The following is a 17,914-nucleotide window of genomic DNA, read 5'->3' on the forward strand; positions in this document are numbered from 1 at the left end:
AAAAAAAAAAAAAAAAAAAGGAAAGAAAAAGCAGGATCATTCTTGACTTCCGTTCACCAAGTCCTCTGAGATACCACTCTGTATCCACTTAGGAAGATGTCCTGCATTCCTCATAACGTCAGGTATAAAGGCAGTGTGATGCCTGTACCCATTCTTTAACATAACAACATCAAGCAAAACCAAAGTCCTACCTGCTGCTCCAGTGTCTTCTCTAACCACACAATGCTTCAACTATGCTATGCTCAGCTGCATGTCTGCACATACTGACAGATGGGTAGATCTTAGACCCCGTCTATCTTTGCCTAACACTTTCTAGCTTTTAGGTTTCAGTTGATCTCTTTCTCGAGGAAGTTCTCTTTTTCTTCTTCCACAACAAAATTAGGCTGTGTCTCTCTCACACTCCCTGACATCACAAAATGAAGCCAACTCCTCCCTCTCTTCAGAGACTCTCTGACGAAATGGCTAGAATGTTATTTATTTAGAGTAAGAGTGAAATCAATTCCCAAAGGAGGCGCAAGAGAATGACTTCGGAGGCCTAGTATTCAGAACTGGAGACTCAACTGGGGAGGTGAGTTAGCTTAGCTATTCCAGGGGAAGTGTGATTCCAAGAACTCCCTTGCATTCAGTGTCCAACTTAGAAATAGGTTCTCTTAGATCATGTAAGCCTACCATAGTCAGCAAACTACAACTGACTGGCATGACCAAATAAAACCTAGTAAGTTTCTTTACAAGAAAGTGAATCAAAATAAGATTTCTAAAACTTTTCATTACTCACTCAAAAAGCTCACGGAAACAAAGTCCTTCAGCAAAGAGTTAAAAGTTAAGATACACATAAAAAGTCTTGAAACTGCGTATTATTCAATTATCCTGCTCCGACAAGCAGAGTCTATTTTACGTAAACCCAGCCTGTCATGTCAAACTTCCAGCAATTAGGTTTTCTTGTCACGCAATAATGTACTAAAAGTAATTATAGATTTTAGATCTGTTTCTTTTATTTCCTTCAAGTACATCCTCATACATTAAGACTGCACCTCAAATGTAGAGATTAATATAAACTATCCAGGCAAGGTCCTGCAGGCCTGTAATCCCATCACACGGGAGGAAAGAGAATCATGAGTTCAAGGCCTGTCTGGGCTACACAGTAGTGAGTCTGAGGTCAGTCCAGGATACACCGTGAGATCTTACCACAAAAAATAAAGAAAAAAATATAAATCATAGATACAAACTATTTCAGCTTATCTGATTTTATTCCACACAACTGTACACAACTGCTTTCCTAGAACATCAGTGTTGGGTCACGCTATGTCAGATGTAAGGGCAGTTTCCTTTGCTTTAATCTGGCATTTACCGTGCTCACTTCAGCAGCACACATACTTTAGACCAAGCCAGAGCCTTACTTATTCTTTACTATTATCAAAGTACTAAGAAATCAGAATTCATTTACTTAGCTTAACTGCTTTAGGCATAAACATATTAAAACACAAAGCAAACAAAAAAGAACGGGTCTCATAGTCAATATTGAACATTCTGGCAAAAGCACTATCAATGCAGGAAGGTAGGTGACTAAAAGACAACCTAGGGGAATTTTATCAAAATAGCGACTGTGTCTACATGACATTTATTATACTGTACTTGGTACTATGTGTTTTGAAAAAAAAAATCTAATTTTGCAAAATAAAATTGACCATATCATTCCAGACAGCAAACTACTAAATATCAACTGAACATTCACCCACAACAAATCAACAAATGGTAGTATTATCCACAGTGGTTAGCAGAAAGGCCAAAGACAAACTAGGAAAATGAACTAAAATCGGCTCTGGAGCCTCACTGCTACCTTCCACAAAGAGCCATGGTCAAGATTAAGTTGAACATCAACATGAAAAAAATCGCTGGAACAAAACACTTGATAAAAAAATAAATATAAGACATGACGCAAAACAGTTAAATTCAACAGTTCACTTTCCCATTAGTTTTGTTTGTTTTGTTTTTTAAAGATAGGTCCACTATGCAGTCTTGCTTGGCCTGGAATTTGCTATGTAAACCAGGATGGCCTCATACTCAGAGATCTGCTTGACTCTGGTGGCAGGAGAAACAGTGTACACCACCATTATATTTTAATCTACCCAGTAGGAATATTAGGCTAAGATCTTCAAGAAAGAGAAGACCTCAGATAGAAGACAACAGTTTGATACTCCAGTGATCCCGAAAAATGAAATTAAAGCTAAGCCAATCTCTACTGTGTTCCCAAATGTTGCCTACTCAATCTCAACTCCAAACAACAAAACAAAAGCAAGCGAGCAAACACCTGATCACCTGGCACTGGACGACATCAGCTGGGCTTTCTTTAGATATCAAACAAGACCTAACAGAATCTTATCATATGAAAACTCAGAACGGTGCCGACTAGCCAGCCATAGAGGGCAGCAGAGTTAAGAGTAAATTGTAAATACCAGAGGGTGAAGTGAGGGCAGGAAAAGTTAATGGGCGGAGAGTAAGGAACCATGAGTACCAAAGAGAAAGACAAAGCTTCACGGAATGAATTAATCCAGAAGACACTAAATTTGTGGTGCTTGGCCCCCACTCCTAACTGCACATGAGGATCACCCTGGCAGTTTTAAAAAACAAACAAGCCTAGATTCCACCTTAGACCAATTAGCAGACTCTGAGAGATGTAGGCCAGGCGAGGATATTTTTTAAGCTTTCCAAGTGCCTAAGGAGGACTATACTGTGTAGCACAGTCCTTAACACCCAGACTCTACCGCATATGCTACAATGTTAAAAGCCAAATTAGAAAACAAAGCAAAGCATAAAAAACCTATTATTTCCCAAATGTATTATTTTGTAGCTAAACCTTTGACTCTAAAACTCAAAGGGGCAATAATAACCTAAATACAATCATCACAGGGCCTTTATCAAGGAGAACATTATTCCTACAGGTGGAAAACAGTAAGTTCGCAGGGGTTAAACAGCTAGCCCCAAGCGACTGTGAGTCATCACTGAAGCAGGGAGACAATTCAAATCTGCTATTTACAGGACAGCGCTCTACTCCAATGGTCTCACCAATTTGCTAGATATATTTTCCTAATTTATCACTTTACTCAATTAGATGATTCCAAAAATAACACAATTAAATTAATAAAGATGACAAAAAAAATGAGGTGGGGATATGATCGTAAATAGAAATTCTGAAGACGTTAGCCTTAAAGGAGAAAGTTTTTCCTCATATGAAGACTAGCACTAGACACAATATTGAGCAATTTCTGTAAGTATATTCTTTAAAAGTTTTTTAAAAATTATTTCTTGTTGAAGGGATATGACAAGTTAGAAAACAGTCCCTAAACAACTGAAATGTTATAGCCAGTTAAAGCATTTCTCTTAACTTGTGCAGATGAATTTCAACTTTTTGTTTTGTTTTGTTTTGTTTTGTTTTTTCGAGACAGGGCTTCTCTGTGTAGCCCTGGCTGTCCTGGAACTCACTCTGTAGACCAGGCTGGCCTAGAACTCAGAAATCCACCTGCCTCTGCCTCCCAAGTGCTGGGATTAAAGGCATGCGCCACCACGCCCGGCTGAATTTCAACTTTATCTTAGTATTTTTCCTATTTATAAAGTGTTGTGTTTGGATAAATAATAACTGAATATCCATGAACCTTAAACATTAAAAGAGTAGTAGTAGTGGTACCCCTCCCCAAATCAACTAAAAAAACCCTAATTCTGTCACAATTCACTCAGAAGACCACTACCTCAACAAAACATGTGCATAGACTTCCCCCTAATTCTAAGCAGACAACTGCAAGCTACTTCAGTCAGCATTAATGTTCTGGCCTTAGTTCTTCAGAGATCAACAATGAAACTGAATGATTCTCTGAAAGTTTTTTTACCTCATCTTTTTTTTAAAATTCATTCATTCATTCATTCATTCATTCATTCATTTATTTATGTACCGGTGTATGTCTGTGAACTCCCTTACTTATTTATTTATTTATTTATGTACCGGTGTATGTCTGTGAACCCCTTGTGTGCCTGGTGTCCTCACAGGTCAGAGGAGGGCTTTGGATCCCCTGGAACTGTTGTTACAGATGGGTGCTGGGCTCAGAACCTAGGTCCTCCGGAAGAGCCAGTGCTCTTAACCAGTGAGCCATCTTTCCAGCCACTCTTTATCTCAAGAAGAGTTCAATCTCAAAATCAGTTTCTGCTCCTTGCTGTTTACTAAGAGAAATGTGTGTCTGTATGGTCATGATGACTAATTTGACTCCTTTTCTTGGTAAGAAATTATTACTACAGGCTGGAGAGATAGACCCCTAGGTTAAAAGAATGTACTGCTCCCAGAGGACTGCAGTTCAGTTCCCAGAACCTAAGTTAGAGCTGTTCACAACCACCTGTAAGACCAACTCCAGGGCATCCATTACCCCTGGGCTCTACAGACACTACTCATATGCACACACACATAATTAAAAGTAATATTCCAGGAAAGCTTTTATTTAAGTACTATTAATAATTACTCGTTTAAAATATTTTAACCTGTATTTCAAACACAAGAGAATGGAAGCTAGTTTGCTTTGCTTATTTTCAGGCACTTAAATTATTTCATTTACTCTCTCCAATCCTGGGAGATAGTATTATTCCCACTTTACTGATAAGGAAAATAACTCAGAAAAATAAAAAACTTACTTTCCACTGTAACGACCTCTCCTGGTCAGACTTTCTCAACCATACTACTTCAAGTTTATGTAAAATGAGTTACAGCAAAACTACTGGCATTTGACCAAAGTCCCAAAGTCAGAAGAAACACCATCTAGATAATCACAGGTCTGAAACTAACCTGTTCAAACCTCAAAAAAAAAAAGATATTTGTGAAAATACACTGAGCCCCGACTGTTAGATAACAGCATAATAGCATTACTACAGTAGATTGAAAAGGCACATAACAAGAATTAAGGACACACAGGTTTTGGTTGTTCCAGTTGTCATAGGCAATATTGTCTTGTTTTGTTTTCAAAGATAATTATTTGAAATACTAAGCTGTCTATACACGTAAAGGAGCTATTTTACCAAGCCAATTCTTTCAGAAATTTAAACCAAAATAGGCTAAACACGCTGAAAGACTACCTATCTTAAATAACAACTTCCTGAATTGCTCATTATCAAATAACAAGTTTTAGGTAGAAAAACTACAACGTACAAGAACATAAGTTTCAAGACCAGAAACAGTGATTCACATAGACTGATCCTGGTTTTATTTTCTAGCATCTAGCCCTCAGAGGAACTTCACTATTTATTTTTAACATTTTCAGCCTTAAAAATCATGCAACCCACTCACCTACAAGATTTTGCAAAAATAAACTGAAAAGGTTGGATTGTTTTGTTAATCCTTAGTCAGAGTCTGTTTCTGAGAAAACTCCTTGGCACCTTTCCAGTTCAGACGCATGTGGACAAAATATAAGCAAGCAGGTTGGCTGATCTAAAATACTTGAAAGATCTTGGATGCCCATGGATATCTGAATCACTCCACAATCAGTGAGATTGTATTTCAGAGCAGTTAAGAAAATTTCTCTTTCATACCAAAGGGTTTTCTGCTGTTGTTTTTGCTAAACCCACAACTGGGGGAAAATACTACTGACAGAAAAAACTCTCAACATGGTGGAATCAAGGGCACTGCCAAAGCATCAAGTAAGACAACTCCATTAAAAAAAAAAAAAAAATCACTTTTCAAGCATTTTGACAACTGGGTTTAAAGCAGTTTTTCCTATGAGGGTTTTATTTTCAAGTAAAAAGTTTTACTTCCTCAATCGAATCTGCATCAATTTATCATGAATAATACCTTATGGGGAACACTATACACGCAAATTTCAATTTCTTTCTACTACTGACCAAATTCTGTATATGAAAACACTGGCAGTACCTGCTACATCTTCAACCAAACATCAGGTAACTTTGAGTCTGATAACTGATTCTGTGGATTTCTGTCAGTCTTAAAGACAAAATCTACTACAGAGGCATCTCGAGACTAACCAGATGTTTAAAATTCAATTACTAGATCAGAGGAACTAAGAAGTACAACACTAAGAAGAAGAAGAAAACCACGTTAGCAAATTAGATACCTAAGAAAAATGCTAGTATCGAGACTTCAAACTAAAATTAACAGGATAAACTAATGAAAAACCAGCACTCGGGAGGCAGAGGCAGGCGGATTTCTGAGTTCGAGGCCAGCCTGGTCTACAAAGTGAGTGCCAGGACAGCCAGGGCTACACAGAGAAACCCTGTCTCGAAAAACCAAAAAAAAAAAACTAATGAAAAACAAAGGATAAAATAATTCTTAATTAAGTATAAAAACTTAAACCTCTGAGTAGCAATTCACTATCCTAACAGGTAGGACAGAGTTATTTTAGGCTATGCTTGCACTCCACTGACAGCACTGTATCAATTTGAACAATTCTAGTATGGTAAAGAGCAATAAAGCAACAAATGAGACACCGCACACCTAACATAAACTATTTTCAAAAGTCCGTGTGATTCTACCTGTGGTATATCCTTAATTCAGAAGCACCCCGAGAGGCAGATGTAGAGTTTAAACGGGGTTCCAAGCTGTTGCTGGTCAACTGTTGATTTAATCTAGGGCTTTCTTTACACTCCTTGCCAAACTAAGTCAGGATTCATACACTCAAAGACAAATCACAACCAGATTGGCCTTGAAAGGGATGCTGGATCTCTGTCAAACGAATTGAAAAATCTGCTGATCATTTATCTATTTTGGCATGAGCCTTTTATTTCTTGGCCTTGTGAATCATTCTCTAGGTTTCTATCAGGTTGCAAAGAATTTCTTAAATATCTAGGAACATAAACATCTTTTCCATTAGTGACATCTAGCTCATAAAATGCAAAGACGTAAAATTATTAAATTGAAAGCCAGTAATTCTCAAAGAATAAGCAAGACCGCCAGTAAACAACTCATGAAAAGCCTCCAAACCGGGTGAGAAAAGAGAGCCAAAAGGGGTGCCAAGCACTCCTGCGAGGCATTAGGCACGGATACCAATCTGAATTACTTACAAAACCTTACAAAGTCCTAGGAAGCACAGCCGCGCTAACCAAGTTCCCGTTCCACCGCAAAGAAATTACTCTTCCTTCATAACCTCTCCAAAGACAATCGGGGTCTTCTGAGGAATAACATTTACGTCTAACGAGGCAGTAAGATCTGTCACCTGGTCCCGGTTTTAAGCTAGTTCTATATAGCTACGTCTAAAGGCCGGCTAACTCGGCAGCAGTTTGTTTGGACCCTGGATGTGGCAACTGAGAGACAAGCAGAGAAAGAGAAGACCTAGCTAAGCTTGGAGAAAACCAGGGTTGAGGCTCAGCGAGGCAGGGAGTCGAAGGACTGGACGAGGAAAGGGAGCGCAGGTACCTCGGGGGACCCTGAAGTCGCCAAGGCAGGGCAGGCGGGGCAAGCGCGCAGGTGGGAAGGGGAGTGGGGCTTGCCCCGGGAGCGCGGACCAGGGGCGGCCGGGGGTTACCTTTGAGCTGGGGCAGGGGGTGCAGCTCCGCCTGGCTGCCCTGGCTGCGGAACTGCGANGAGCCCTGAGAGCGCTTCTGCCTCTGCGCCTTGCGCACCGATTTCCGGGTGAAGCCGTCCACTTTCTCCGAGGCCGAGATGGCGGCGCAGGCAACTGGTGCGGGCGGCGACGGCGACGACATCTCGGCGACCCGGGCGCTCGGCGCCTCCCGCGGCGGCTGGCCCGGGCAATCGGCGGGGGACGGGCACGGCGGGCCTGCGCCCCTGCGCCCCGGGCCCCGGCCGCGCCGCCCTCGCGCTCCGCGAGCTGCTCCTCACCCGACAGCGCCTCACGGCCGCATCCCCGCGCCGCGCGGCCGCCTCCCGGGGCTGGCGGAGGGGAGGGCGGGGGCGTGCGGGCCGCACAAGTTACTGACGCCCGGCGACGAGGGCGGGCGGAGGCGAGCCCGAAGTTTGGACGGCTGGGGCGAGCGCGCGGGTGCGGACGCCGGGCGCGCCTCGCGGCCCCTTAGCGCGCGGAGTCCGGACAGGTCTTCAGCNGCTGCCGCCCGCGCTGTCCGCCCGGCCGGGAGCCTCCTCCCGGGGCGCTTCCATCGCGGGTCCGCGCGAGCCGCCGCCGAGCGCTCGTTCTCCTGTCAGCGATGGCCCCTCATCGCCCGGGGCGGCCACCCGCACCCCGATCCTTGGATCCTTGGATCCTTGGAGCGTCGCCCTCGCTCAGCCTCCCGCGCCCACCGGCCGCCCACGGAGCACGCCCGGGAAGCAACTGCTACAACTTGAGAGGGTGGCTGGTTCGGGTGAGGGGGGACTCGGTGCGCGTGCGTGCGCGCTCCCGCGGCCCGGGGGAGGTCCTCGCGGGGGGTGGAGGAAGGAGTTTGACTGACAACTTCCGCGGGGTCCCACTAGCCTCCCGAGTCTCCGGAGGGGGCCGGGGCGGGAAAGCATGCCAGTGCCCTCGGCCAATCGCAGGGCTAAGCGGCAGACGGGGGTGGGGGCGTGGCCTCCCGGCTGTCTATCAAGAGTCCAAAGCTGGGTGGGAGGGAGGGGCTACGTGACAGACGCGGGCCACAACCAATCGCAAGTGAAGGCAGTGAGCGGGGTGCCTTGTGCGTCACAACTGTAAAGGAAAGCTCTCGGGAGGGAGAAAGGGGAAACGCCGCGCCGCTGTCGGCTCTTGTGTACGCCTGCGCTAGGCTCCAGGCTGGAATTGTTCTCCAGACAGCGCGTGAGAGGGGAACTACACAGGCAGCTCAGAAAGCAGAAGAGCGTCCTCCCTCTCTCTGCGCCCTGCTTACCAATGGGAACCTGAAGCGAGGGCCGGGGTGCCCAGGAACACCAAGCATTGCGTCAGTCGAACGGGGGCGGGGCCAAGGTCATGTCAGAGCGACGTGATTGACGGGCGAAGGAGCCCCGGGAGAGAAATGAGCTTGTCCAATCGGAGCGCGGGGCTAGGTTCTTGGGCGGGCCTTCTCCTCTCGGGTCCTAAACCGCGTAATTGGTGGTTGGGGAGTCCATTTGTAGCTCCCGAGGTCTTGGCGCCGCGGTTCGCTGAGCGCTGATCTCGCGTGGGGTTTGGGCAAGCTCGTTTCTACCACTTCAGAGAACTCTGCAAGTCTAGGCCCTCTGAAAAGCAGTTTCCCGTTTCGAACTTGGCCCAAGTTTAACCTTTTCTGCTGAGGCCCTTCAGTCATCTGTAGTCAAGTTCAGATTGGCTGACTTGGGGTTTTGGGGATCTCTTCCTAGGAGATTCCGTCTAAGTTTTATATTTAAAGCCAAGAACTGCTCATATTAGCTTTGGGCATCCGTATAATGCTTCAACAGAAAGTGATCCCGCCTGCCCATTAGTGCCCCCTTTGCTCTGCAGTCTCTTCTGCAAGTCCCACACCTTTTCCTTTTGACATAAAAACGGAGGTGAAGTAGGCTGGCCTAATGCTTGAGGAGGATCTAGAAGTATGCAAAAGTAGAGTTCTAAGCCTACACTCAAAACATTTGCTTAACCAAATTATATAACAACAGAAGAATGTAATAAGGAAATATGGTGTGTATACACATATTTTTCCACCATAAAGAACGAAATAACATGTAGGAAAATAGGTCCAACTGGAGATAATCATATTAGGCTGAATAAGCCAGTTTCAAAAACATAAATATCTTGTTTCCTTTTGCTTGCGATTCCTAGATTTTACATAGGTACATTAAATCAAGAATTTGCGAAATGAAAGTTAAGCATAAGAAGTTGTCCAAGGGAATTAAAGGGATTAATGGAAGGGGAATATGTTTGATGTACAGAAAATACTTGTATGAAATTTCTAATATAAAATTAAATATAAAAAATAAAAAGTTGTATACAGCCTTCCCAGTCAAAGAGGCTCAGATTGCATCAGCAACTAAAAGACCTTTCTCATCCAATCAGATTAAGTTGACTAGCTCATAATGTTCAAAGCGTTTTATTTTAACAATTTGCAAATGAGCCACCCATCATAATTCAAGGGTTTCAAGATCACTGCCAGCTGGCCTTTCAAAAGGCCACTTTTACATATATTTCCAGATTATAATATAATTAGATCATTTCTCCCTTCCCTCCAAACCATCATTCTTGCATCTTTCAAATTCATAGTCTCTTTTTCTTTAATTGTTTATGTATGTATGTATGTATGTATGTATAGAAAGATAGATATATTGCTAAGTATATAAATAAAACCTCTATCCTTATCATGTTACCTGTATGTGTATGTTTCAGGGGTGGCCATTTGGGATTAGATAACCAATTAGTGTGCTCTTCCCTGGGAAAGACTGTCTCTCCAGTTCTCAGCTTTTCCTTAGTTGCATGTAGTTCGTTGTCTTATGGCCTGGTACCTACAGAATAGAGTTCAAATTCAGTCTGACTCCTGACTTGCCAGGCACAAACCCCACTACGAATACTTTCTTCTCTTCTTCCTCCCCCTTCTTCTTCCAGTTAAGGTACAGTATTCCACAAAATGGTCATTCCTTCTTGATACTTACAGTTGTCCCAACATCTTGAAATGATCCATCTCATCCCTGTTTGTTGAACCCTGTCTTTTCTTCTGAGCCCAGATACACATCTACCCTCTGTGGAGCTATTCACACTTATCTGCCCTGAATGGATGCCTCCCTTGGTGTTCCGATTGTATGTATTATTCATATCCTTCACAGGACCTGCCACCCCAGATGGCAGTGTGCTCCTTCTCTGAAGATTTGGAAGCACCAAGAAAGCAGGAACTGGGTTACTTAACTGCTCTTAGCATCTACTGAAATAGATAGGCAGGATTGAACAATATAATTTTCAGCTCTCAATAGCTTCTGAAAGTGTGGTTACCGAATTCCTTATTTCAAAAAAAAAAAAAAAATATTCGAGGCTATTATTTGAAACACAGAATCCTGGACCTCTAGTCTGATGCAGAATATCAGAAAATATGTGGAAAAGGTTGGACACCTATGCTTAATAAGCTCTCTATTGTTATGCAGAGAAGTCGGGAATCACAGTTCTCCAATCACCTCTAGTATAGAGGTCTGGACATAAAGCTCAGAGGTAGAGCACTTGTTAGTATACACAAGGCCCTGGGTTCAACACAGCACCACCCACAAGTGATAGTAAATGTCTACAAGGCAAGGAAGTGGTATTTATAGTAAAGACAATAGATGTGAGAGGAGGGACAGAATACTAGCAATTTCACTAGAATGAGCACAGTGTTTGGGTGCAGTGGTCACCTGGGGAAGAAGTTTTTAAAGTTTGAAAGAAAAGGTAAACCAAAAACCTGAAAGAAAAGAAAAAAATGAAGATGCTTCCAAGTTCAAGTTACTGTTTTGGGGAAAGATAAACAATGCAACATTGTCTCAAAATAAATCAAAAGACCAGAGTTGATATTTGTCTATAACCCACTAAGTCCAGTTATTGTTGCCCTTCTGTGAGACCACCCCTGGAGCATGGGAACCCTATCAGAAGTGACCCAACTTTACATGCCATCATTGGCATGCTCCTGCCTTAGCACCCATTTTGTCAGTCCTGTTTCCCACACTCGCACATACACTGGGAGGAAGAAAAGACTGCACAGCCTTCTTGGAAGGGTTGACATGGTTTTAAATGTGACCCCTGAAGGGCAACACTTGAAGAAATTAACCTATAGACAGCACTTTCACATGTGGGTGTTTGTCAAAAATCCCTTTTCCACCCTCTTCTCTTGAATGATGTGTCTGGATCCTAGACAGAAATTTGGTCACTATGAACCATCCACAGCTGGATACGGTAGCAAACACCTGGAAACAGCACCTGGGAGGCAAAAGCAGGAAGAATGTTGAAAAGCTCCAGGCTAGTCTGGCCTACATAGTTCCAGTCCACCCAGGACTACATAGTGTGACTCTGTCTCGACAAAACAAGACTGACTGTCTTATCAAAGATTTCCACTGCTATCTGAAAGAAGATCTTTTGACTAATAAGTTGCCAGTTAAATAGTTGTTAAAAAGTTACAGAAATTTGGTTTTCCTAAACCAAACTTGACAATTGTTTGGTTATTTGAGGCTGGATTTTACAAAATTACCTAAGCTGGCTTTAAATTTATAATCCCCCTACCTCTGTCTCCTTGAGTGTCAGAATTAAAGATAAGTGCCCAGCCATTTTGTAAGTTTTCAAGGACTAAAATTCCATGTGGTTTATGTGAGCGTGTATTAAGATGAGTAGACTCCCTGTGACTTCAGAGGGAGTTGGTACCAAGGCAAGGCGAAAGTCAGTTTTCTGTTGGTTCCATTTCTCTCTCTTTAATGATAAACTTTTCTTTAAGCTCATCATTTCAACTCTGTTGTGGGCTATTGGCCAACCAGAACTTTCCACAAGGCCAGGGTCAATCGGAATGGTTAGAATGGAGATCTATTCAGTGTGAGTGGGAAGTACAGGTGTTGGCATCAGGACACCCCAAACCTATGAAATCACATAGGCAACAGCGAGACCTGAGAACTGCAGACCAGTTGCCAAGGCAACAGGCACCATATCCCCTTGGCTCACCTCCCACCTTTACCTGCGTTATATCCTTTTTCCATACTAATAAGGAAATCGCCCTCCCTTTCTCTCTTCCCCTCTTCTCTTTCTGCCGCCACCTTCTCTCTCTCCTCCCAAGAAAACCTCTTTCACTTGGAACTGTCTTGGCCTGGTGTACTGTTGAGACAAGACCCGCGACCCTAACACATCAACAGGGAGCAGAGGTGTAAATGTGTAGGGAGATCCTGCAGGGTTCTACTTCCTGGTGACTGCTGGACTCTTCTCTTCATAGCAAGGAAGCCTTGTTCTCCCTCAGGGTAGGCCAAAATCATGTCTGCTTGCACCTGCTCTACCCCATCTTTGACCTAGGCAGACAAGGAATCAGACAGAATCATAAAGTTAGTGTCATAAACCATTGTCCCTGCAGAGTGCAACTAAAAAGCCAGAGCTTGGCCAACTCCCCATGCTGTAGTAATAAAGTCCTACAGGCATTCTTTCTCTGGGTGTTTTTATGTTGGGCAATACGCCAGTCGCTAGAACTGAGGAGACAAAGTATGGATCTTATAGTTATTCCAGGGAGAAGGGACAAACTTAAACACAAAAACCCCTGTCATGTTGGCTCACACTGCAGGCTCAGCACTTGGGAAGTAAAGTAGAAGGACCAGGAGTCCAAGGCCAGGCTTCAGTATGTAACAAGTCTGGGGTAGCCTGTGCAACAGAAGACCCTGTCTTAATAAAAGAAAAACAGAGAGAAAAAGTAAATTAAAAAAAAAAAATACCAAAGGAAAATAAGCACAGTCACAACAACAAAGGAAATGAACAAAAACTTACCACAGAGGCTCTTTATGGTATTGTGGGAAAATACCTTACTTGGTTTGGGAAGAAAGAGTCAGAGAAAACTTAACAGAAACCATGCTTGAAATAAGTGAGACAGGGGTTTTTGTGTTTAAGTTTGTTCCTTCTCCCTGGAAGAAAACAAACTTTGCAGACAACCATCAAAAAAAAAAAAAAAAAGAAAAGAAAAACTTGCTGTTTTAGAAACTAGCTTCCGACATTTCTTCATCGCTATAAAGATTTGCATCTTTTACACTACGACGAGACATGAAGACTCCAAAGCCACAGGAAAATACCTGATCCCACATCTTGTGTTAGCATTTGACCTGGAGGAAGAAGGGGAGCGGGCTATGACACAAGCCTGTCCTCTATGAAAAGCAGTGTTGTAAAAGCCTGCATGGTGCTAATCTGCAGCTCTTATGTAAGTCTGTGCGTGGCCTTTCTTCACGTACCTGGAGGAAGCATCTGGTAGCTTTGAGGCTGTCACTGCTCTAAAATACTCAGCTGCTGAATGTCAGCAGTCACTCCTTGGCTTGCTGCTTAGGCTCAGACTTGCAGGGGGAAGAGATCAGTGTGAAAAGCCAACAAGCTGACTTTGATCTTCAGTGTGGTGTTGGTTGTCTGCATCGATGGAAGAATCATCGTCCGTCGTGTGAGGGTTTTCAGGAATTGTTGAGTTGGAAGCACTCAGGCATGGTCAGAGCCTCTTCCTTGACTGCCATAACAAAAACTATCAGTTTTTCAGAACTGTGTGAATCAGAAGCAGGGGGATCCCGTTGAGTCCCAGGACAGCCTGGTCTATGTAGTGAGGTCCAGTCCAGCCATGCAGTGAGAGCCTCTCTCAAAAAAGACAAAAGGCAAACAAACCCTTACCACCAGCAACAAAGCGTCTGAGCCCAAGTGGCAGGAGGCTATGGCAGGAAAGTTGGAAATCTGAGGCCAGCCTGGGCTACTCAACCTGTCCTAAGGGAGCTTGTCTCGGGGTCTGTCTCGCCTCTGGCACTCCTCTGCTTTCCTTGGTTATCTGTCACGTTCAGGAACATTCTTTTGAGACTGCGCAGCCTAGGCGCTTCTGAAACTTACTCATTAGCCCACAGTGTCCTTAAGGATCACAGGCATGCCTTACCTGCTTCCATATTTTTATTTTTTTTAAAGAATGGTATCCTGAGGTTGTCTGTCTGTCTCTTCTAAACTTCAGTGTTGAAACTGAAGGCTCTATTCAAGCTAAATAATAGTTTTGACAAAAGATGACAAAGATGAACTGGAGACCCTTGTTCTTGCTTAGAATTCAGTGTGTGTGTGCGTGTGTGTGTGTGTCTGTCTGTGTGTCTGTGTGTCTCTGTGTGTCATGTATGTGTGTGTCAGTGTGCGTGTAACTACTTAGATGGAAACTGAGATAACAATGTCCAGCGTTTTCATTCATTCAAAATTATCCTTTAGTCTCGTACAACATGCTTTGCCCTATCAGCTGTTTGAAGTACAAAATTTATCAACAGATGTGAAAATGCATGTCAAAATTAAAGCCAAGCTGTGGAAACTAAACAGGTTTGCACAGCATCTAAAAGAATCTCAGTGAATCAGCAGGGCAGACTTAGCTAGGAGCTGCTCAGTTCTAGCCCTGAAGCCCACCTCTCAGGACTCCCTTGGTCCAGGATGGCTGGACTATACATGAGCAAAACATGCATTTAAGGCCTCGTGTAGGCTCATCTTACAGGGAAATGTTGTGGTCTCTGTCCTAACAGAGAATTCATTTTAGAAGAGGTTAGATCTAGAAGAGATACTGTCTCCCTCGGGAACACTATTTGATGAGTGCCAAGCCATATAGTGGTATAGCCACCTATCAGGTACCCATAATCCTGGAGGTAACCCCAATTAAACGGGATGTTTACCACATTAGACTTTGGAGAAATCATTTCTTCTGTCATACATGGCCCTCTCTCTATCTACATCAAATTCCTAGGAAAAAGCAAAAGGCAAAAACAAAACCCAAAGCTCCTAACAATGGGGCTCTAGTGTTGAGACAGCAGTGGCTACACAGGAGGCAGGAGGTGTTGGGATCCACAGCTCCTGGTGATGGGGGAGGGAAGGCTCTGGGTGGAAGCAAGTAATTATCAAGGAGCTACAAGTTAACCAGAACAAAGAAGTGAAATTGTTCTAAGCTCCCAGGAGGGGAGAACCCTCAGAGGAGGTGCCTCAGACCCCAGGGGGCACTGTTCTGAACTCTGCAGGTGGCAGTAGGGGTGTGAGGACAGGGTAAGCTACCCAAAGGCTTTGTGTGCATCCCCTGCACACCATCAAGTCAGGAAAAAGACACTGAAAGACTTTAAGCAGGAAAAAGCGGGAAAGAAACGTGATCCAGATTTGTATTCTAGAAAAACTCGACACTGTAGGCAATGTAGAACTGATTACAGAGGGCAAAGTGGGACCCGGGAGGCCAAAAGGAAGAGTGGGAACCTGAATCTGTTCCAAGGTGGGAGGCGGAGCTCAGAGTCGGTGTGTGTGTGTGTGTGTGTGTGTGTGTGTGTGTGTGTGTGTTTCTGAATCCGAATACGTGTGCACAATACAGGAAATGACTTGATGGCCTTGGATGTGCGTAGGAGAGGAAGGGATGGCCCCCAGGTGTGTGGAGTGAGTGGATGTGGTTGCAGATGTGGTGGTGACATACAGACGGACACTTCAAATCTGTGAGACACACAGCCAGAAGCTGCACAGTGAAGTCTGGCAGGAAGGAGAAATAGACTGGAGACAGAGACCTGGGAGAGGAGACAGAGTAAGCAGAGCTCAGGTGCCGCTTGCTGTCCTGGGCAGGGACTCGGAAAGGCACGGCAGCAAGGAAGCTGCTTGGTGGCGAGATAACACATGACAGAGCCCATCTTGTGCCCAACCTGAGATTTGGGGCGAGGAACTGGCAAATGCCAGACTAGAAGCAGTGTTTTCAGAGCAGTAGATTGGGGAAATAGAAGCTGAAGGAATTGGTTGGAGATGAGAGACCGAGCAGCAAGGGCTGGACTGACTGGAATGGAGCGGTGTGATTAGGTGCAGTAGTGACTGTGCCCAGCAGTGTGCTCAGGGGCAGGACTGACTGTGCCTATCGGTGTGCTCAGGGGCAGGACTGACCAGAGCAGAGAGCAGAGTGCTGAGGCGCACCCATTGGGCCTTATCATCCCTAGCTCCCAAAGGCAGCTAAAACTGTAAGGTAGAAGAGGCAAACTGTGTTTAAAGTAAATAAATAAATCTCCCAACTCTACCCTTTCCCCAATTCCTACGTAATGATCAATTTAAACTGAACTTGGCTTTGGGAATCGATAGTGAGGGCTGCTACAAAGAAGTGCTAGAGAGTTTTGGTTAAAGACGGGATGTGAGGGCTGAGATTGAAGATCAGTGGTAGATCACTTGCTGAGCATATGCAAGGCCTGGATTCAAGAAATGCAAATCAGCCCAAACAGCAAGGTTCAAGGTCAGCTGGAGCTACACGGAAAGAGTTCAAATAACCAAGGTTAAGGATATAGCTCAATTGTAGACGGGTGGGCCAGCATGTATGCATAAGATCATGGGTTTAGTGAGTGCACACACACATAGTCAATAGGGGTAGGAACTATCAAGTTGGAAGAATTACAAATGATGCTAAAGTTTTGAACAGTAATATCAAGCGAATTGAACCCTTTACCCAAAGGGCAGAAGCTGAGCCAGTTCTATTTTGGGGGAAAAAAGGGATGTCAGAGGAAGGAAGAATCGGGAAGCAAAGATGAGTCCAAGGTTAGCCATGTTGAGTTAATAGAGTTTTTTAAGGTCCCTGGAGCTGGCGAGCAGGATCTTTATTTTTAATGAGAGGTGATGACATGTATATTAATTTAAAGACTGAAGAAGACTCAACCGGGCTGACAGCCTGGAGCAGGCCAGAGCAAAGGAGAAAATTATACAAACACAAGCCTCTTCTCTTTCAGGAAAAAGAAACGATGACAGAAACAGTTGTGGCCCGGCCTCTCACATGCCTCCAGGGTCTCTGGTGCTGAGTGGCTAACAGGACTGTGTGGAGAGAACCCTAAAGTGAAGAACAACCTCTGATACCTCCTGTGCCAGGGAACTGAAAGTCAGGAGTAAGGTAGCACACACTATTCACAGGGCTGAGAGCCACTGTGATGAGCCACACATACGCAAGTGTGTGCACACTGACAATGCATGCTGCCTGTCATCCGCCCTGTACCGGACCGCCATTCACTTAGAACTGTCAAAGTCTCACAGTGCCTGTGTAGAGCAGGTATAAAATCTTAGCTGCTGCTGTCACGCAGTTTCAGGTAAGGCTGATGTGAAATGTGAACAGCCTCCCAGCATCTTTATTAGCTACGACCTTGTCCAGGGTCCTTGTCTTACTCTTGTACACTGAGTTACAGTAATTGTCTTTCTCAGCTGATCTGGGTCAAGGCTGCTGGATGGAAGTGGAGTGCAGCCATAACCTCCTGCGAGATGAGATCCTATTCTGTGCCCATGCTGAACTCCATATTTCAACATGAATTGTCTGAGGAGAGAAAGTGCTATATCAATTCAAGGGTCTAAAATAGCCCTGTTCCCTTCTGGCCCTCAGG

The 17,914-nt window shown here is 44.2% G+C and overlaps 1 protein-coding gene across 2 annotated transcripts in view; it reads right to left on the reverse strand.

The window, feature by feature from the left end:
* The window catches only part of Ppp2r5a (protein phosphatase 2 regulatory subunit B'alpha), a 44,899-nt gene extending 36,512 nt beyond the window's left edge, over positions 1-8,387 (reverse strand). Inside the window, exon 1 of one of the 2 annotated variants that reach the window (XM_021184693.2) lies at positions 7,509-8,387. In XM_021184693.2, coding sequence (XP_021040352.1) covers positions 7,509-7,689 — 181 coding nt within the window. In that variant the 5' untranslated portion in view covers positions 7,690-8,387. Of the gene's footprint in view, positions 1-191; positions 210-7,508 lie in introns of those variants that run through there. The other variant, XM_029474185.1, reaches the window with a different exon arrangement.
* Positions 8,388-17,914: the final 9,527 nt, after the last annotated feature.

Source organism: Mus caroli, chromosome 1 (genome assembly GCF_900094665.2).
Source record: "Mus caroli chromosome 1, CAROLI_EIJ_v1.1, whole genome shotgun sequence".
NCBI lineage: Eukaryota > Metazoa > Chordata > Mammalia > Rodentia > Muridae > Mus > Mus caroli.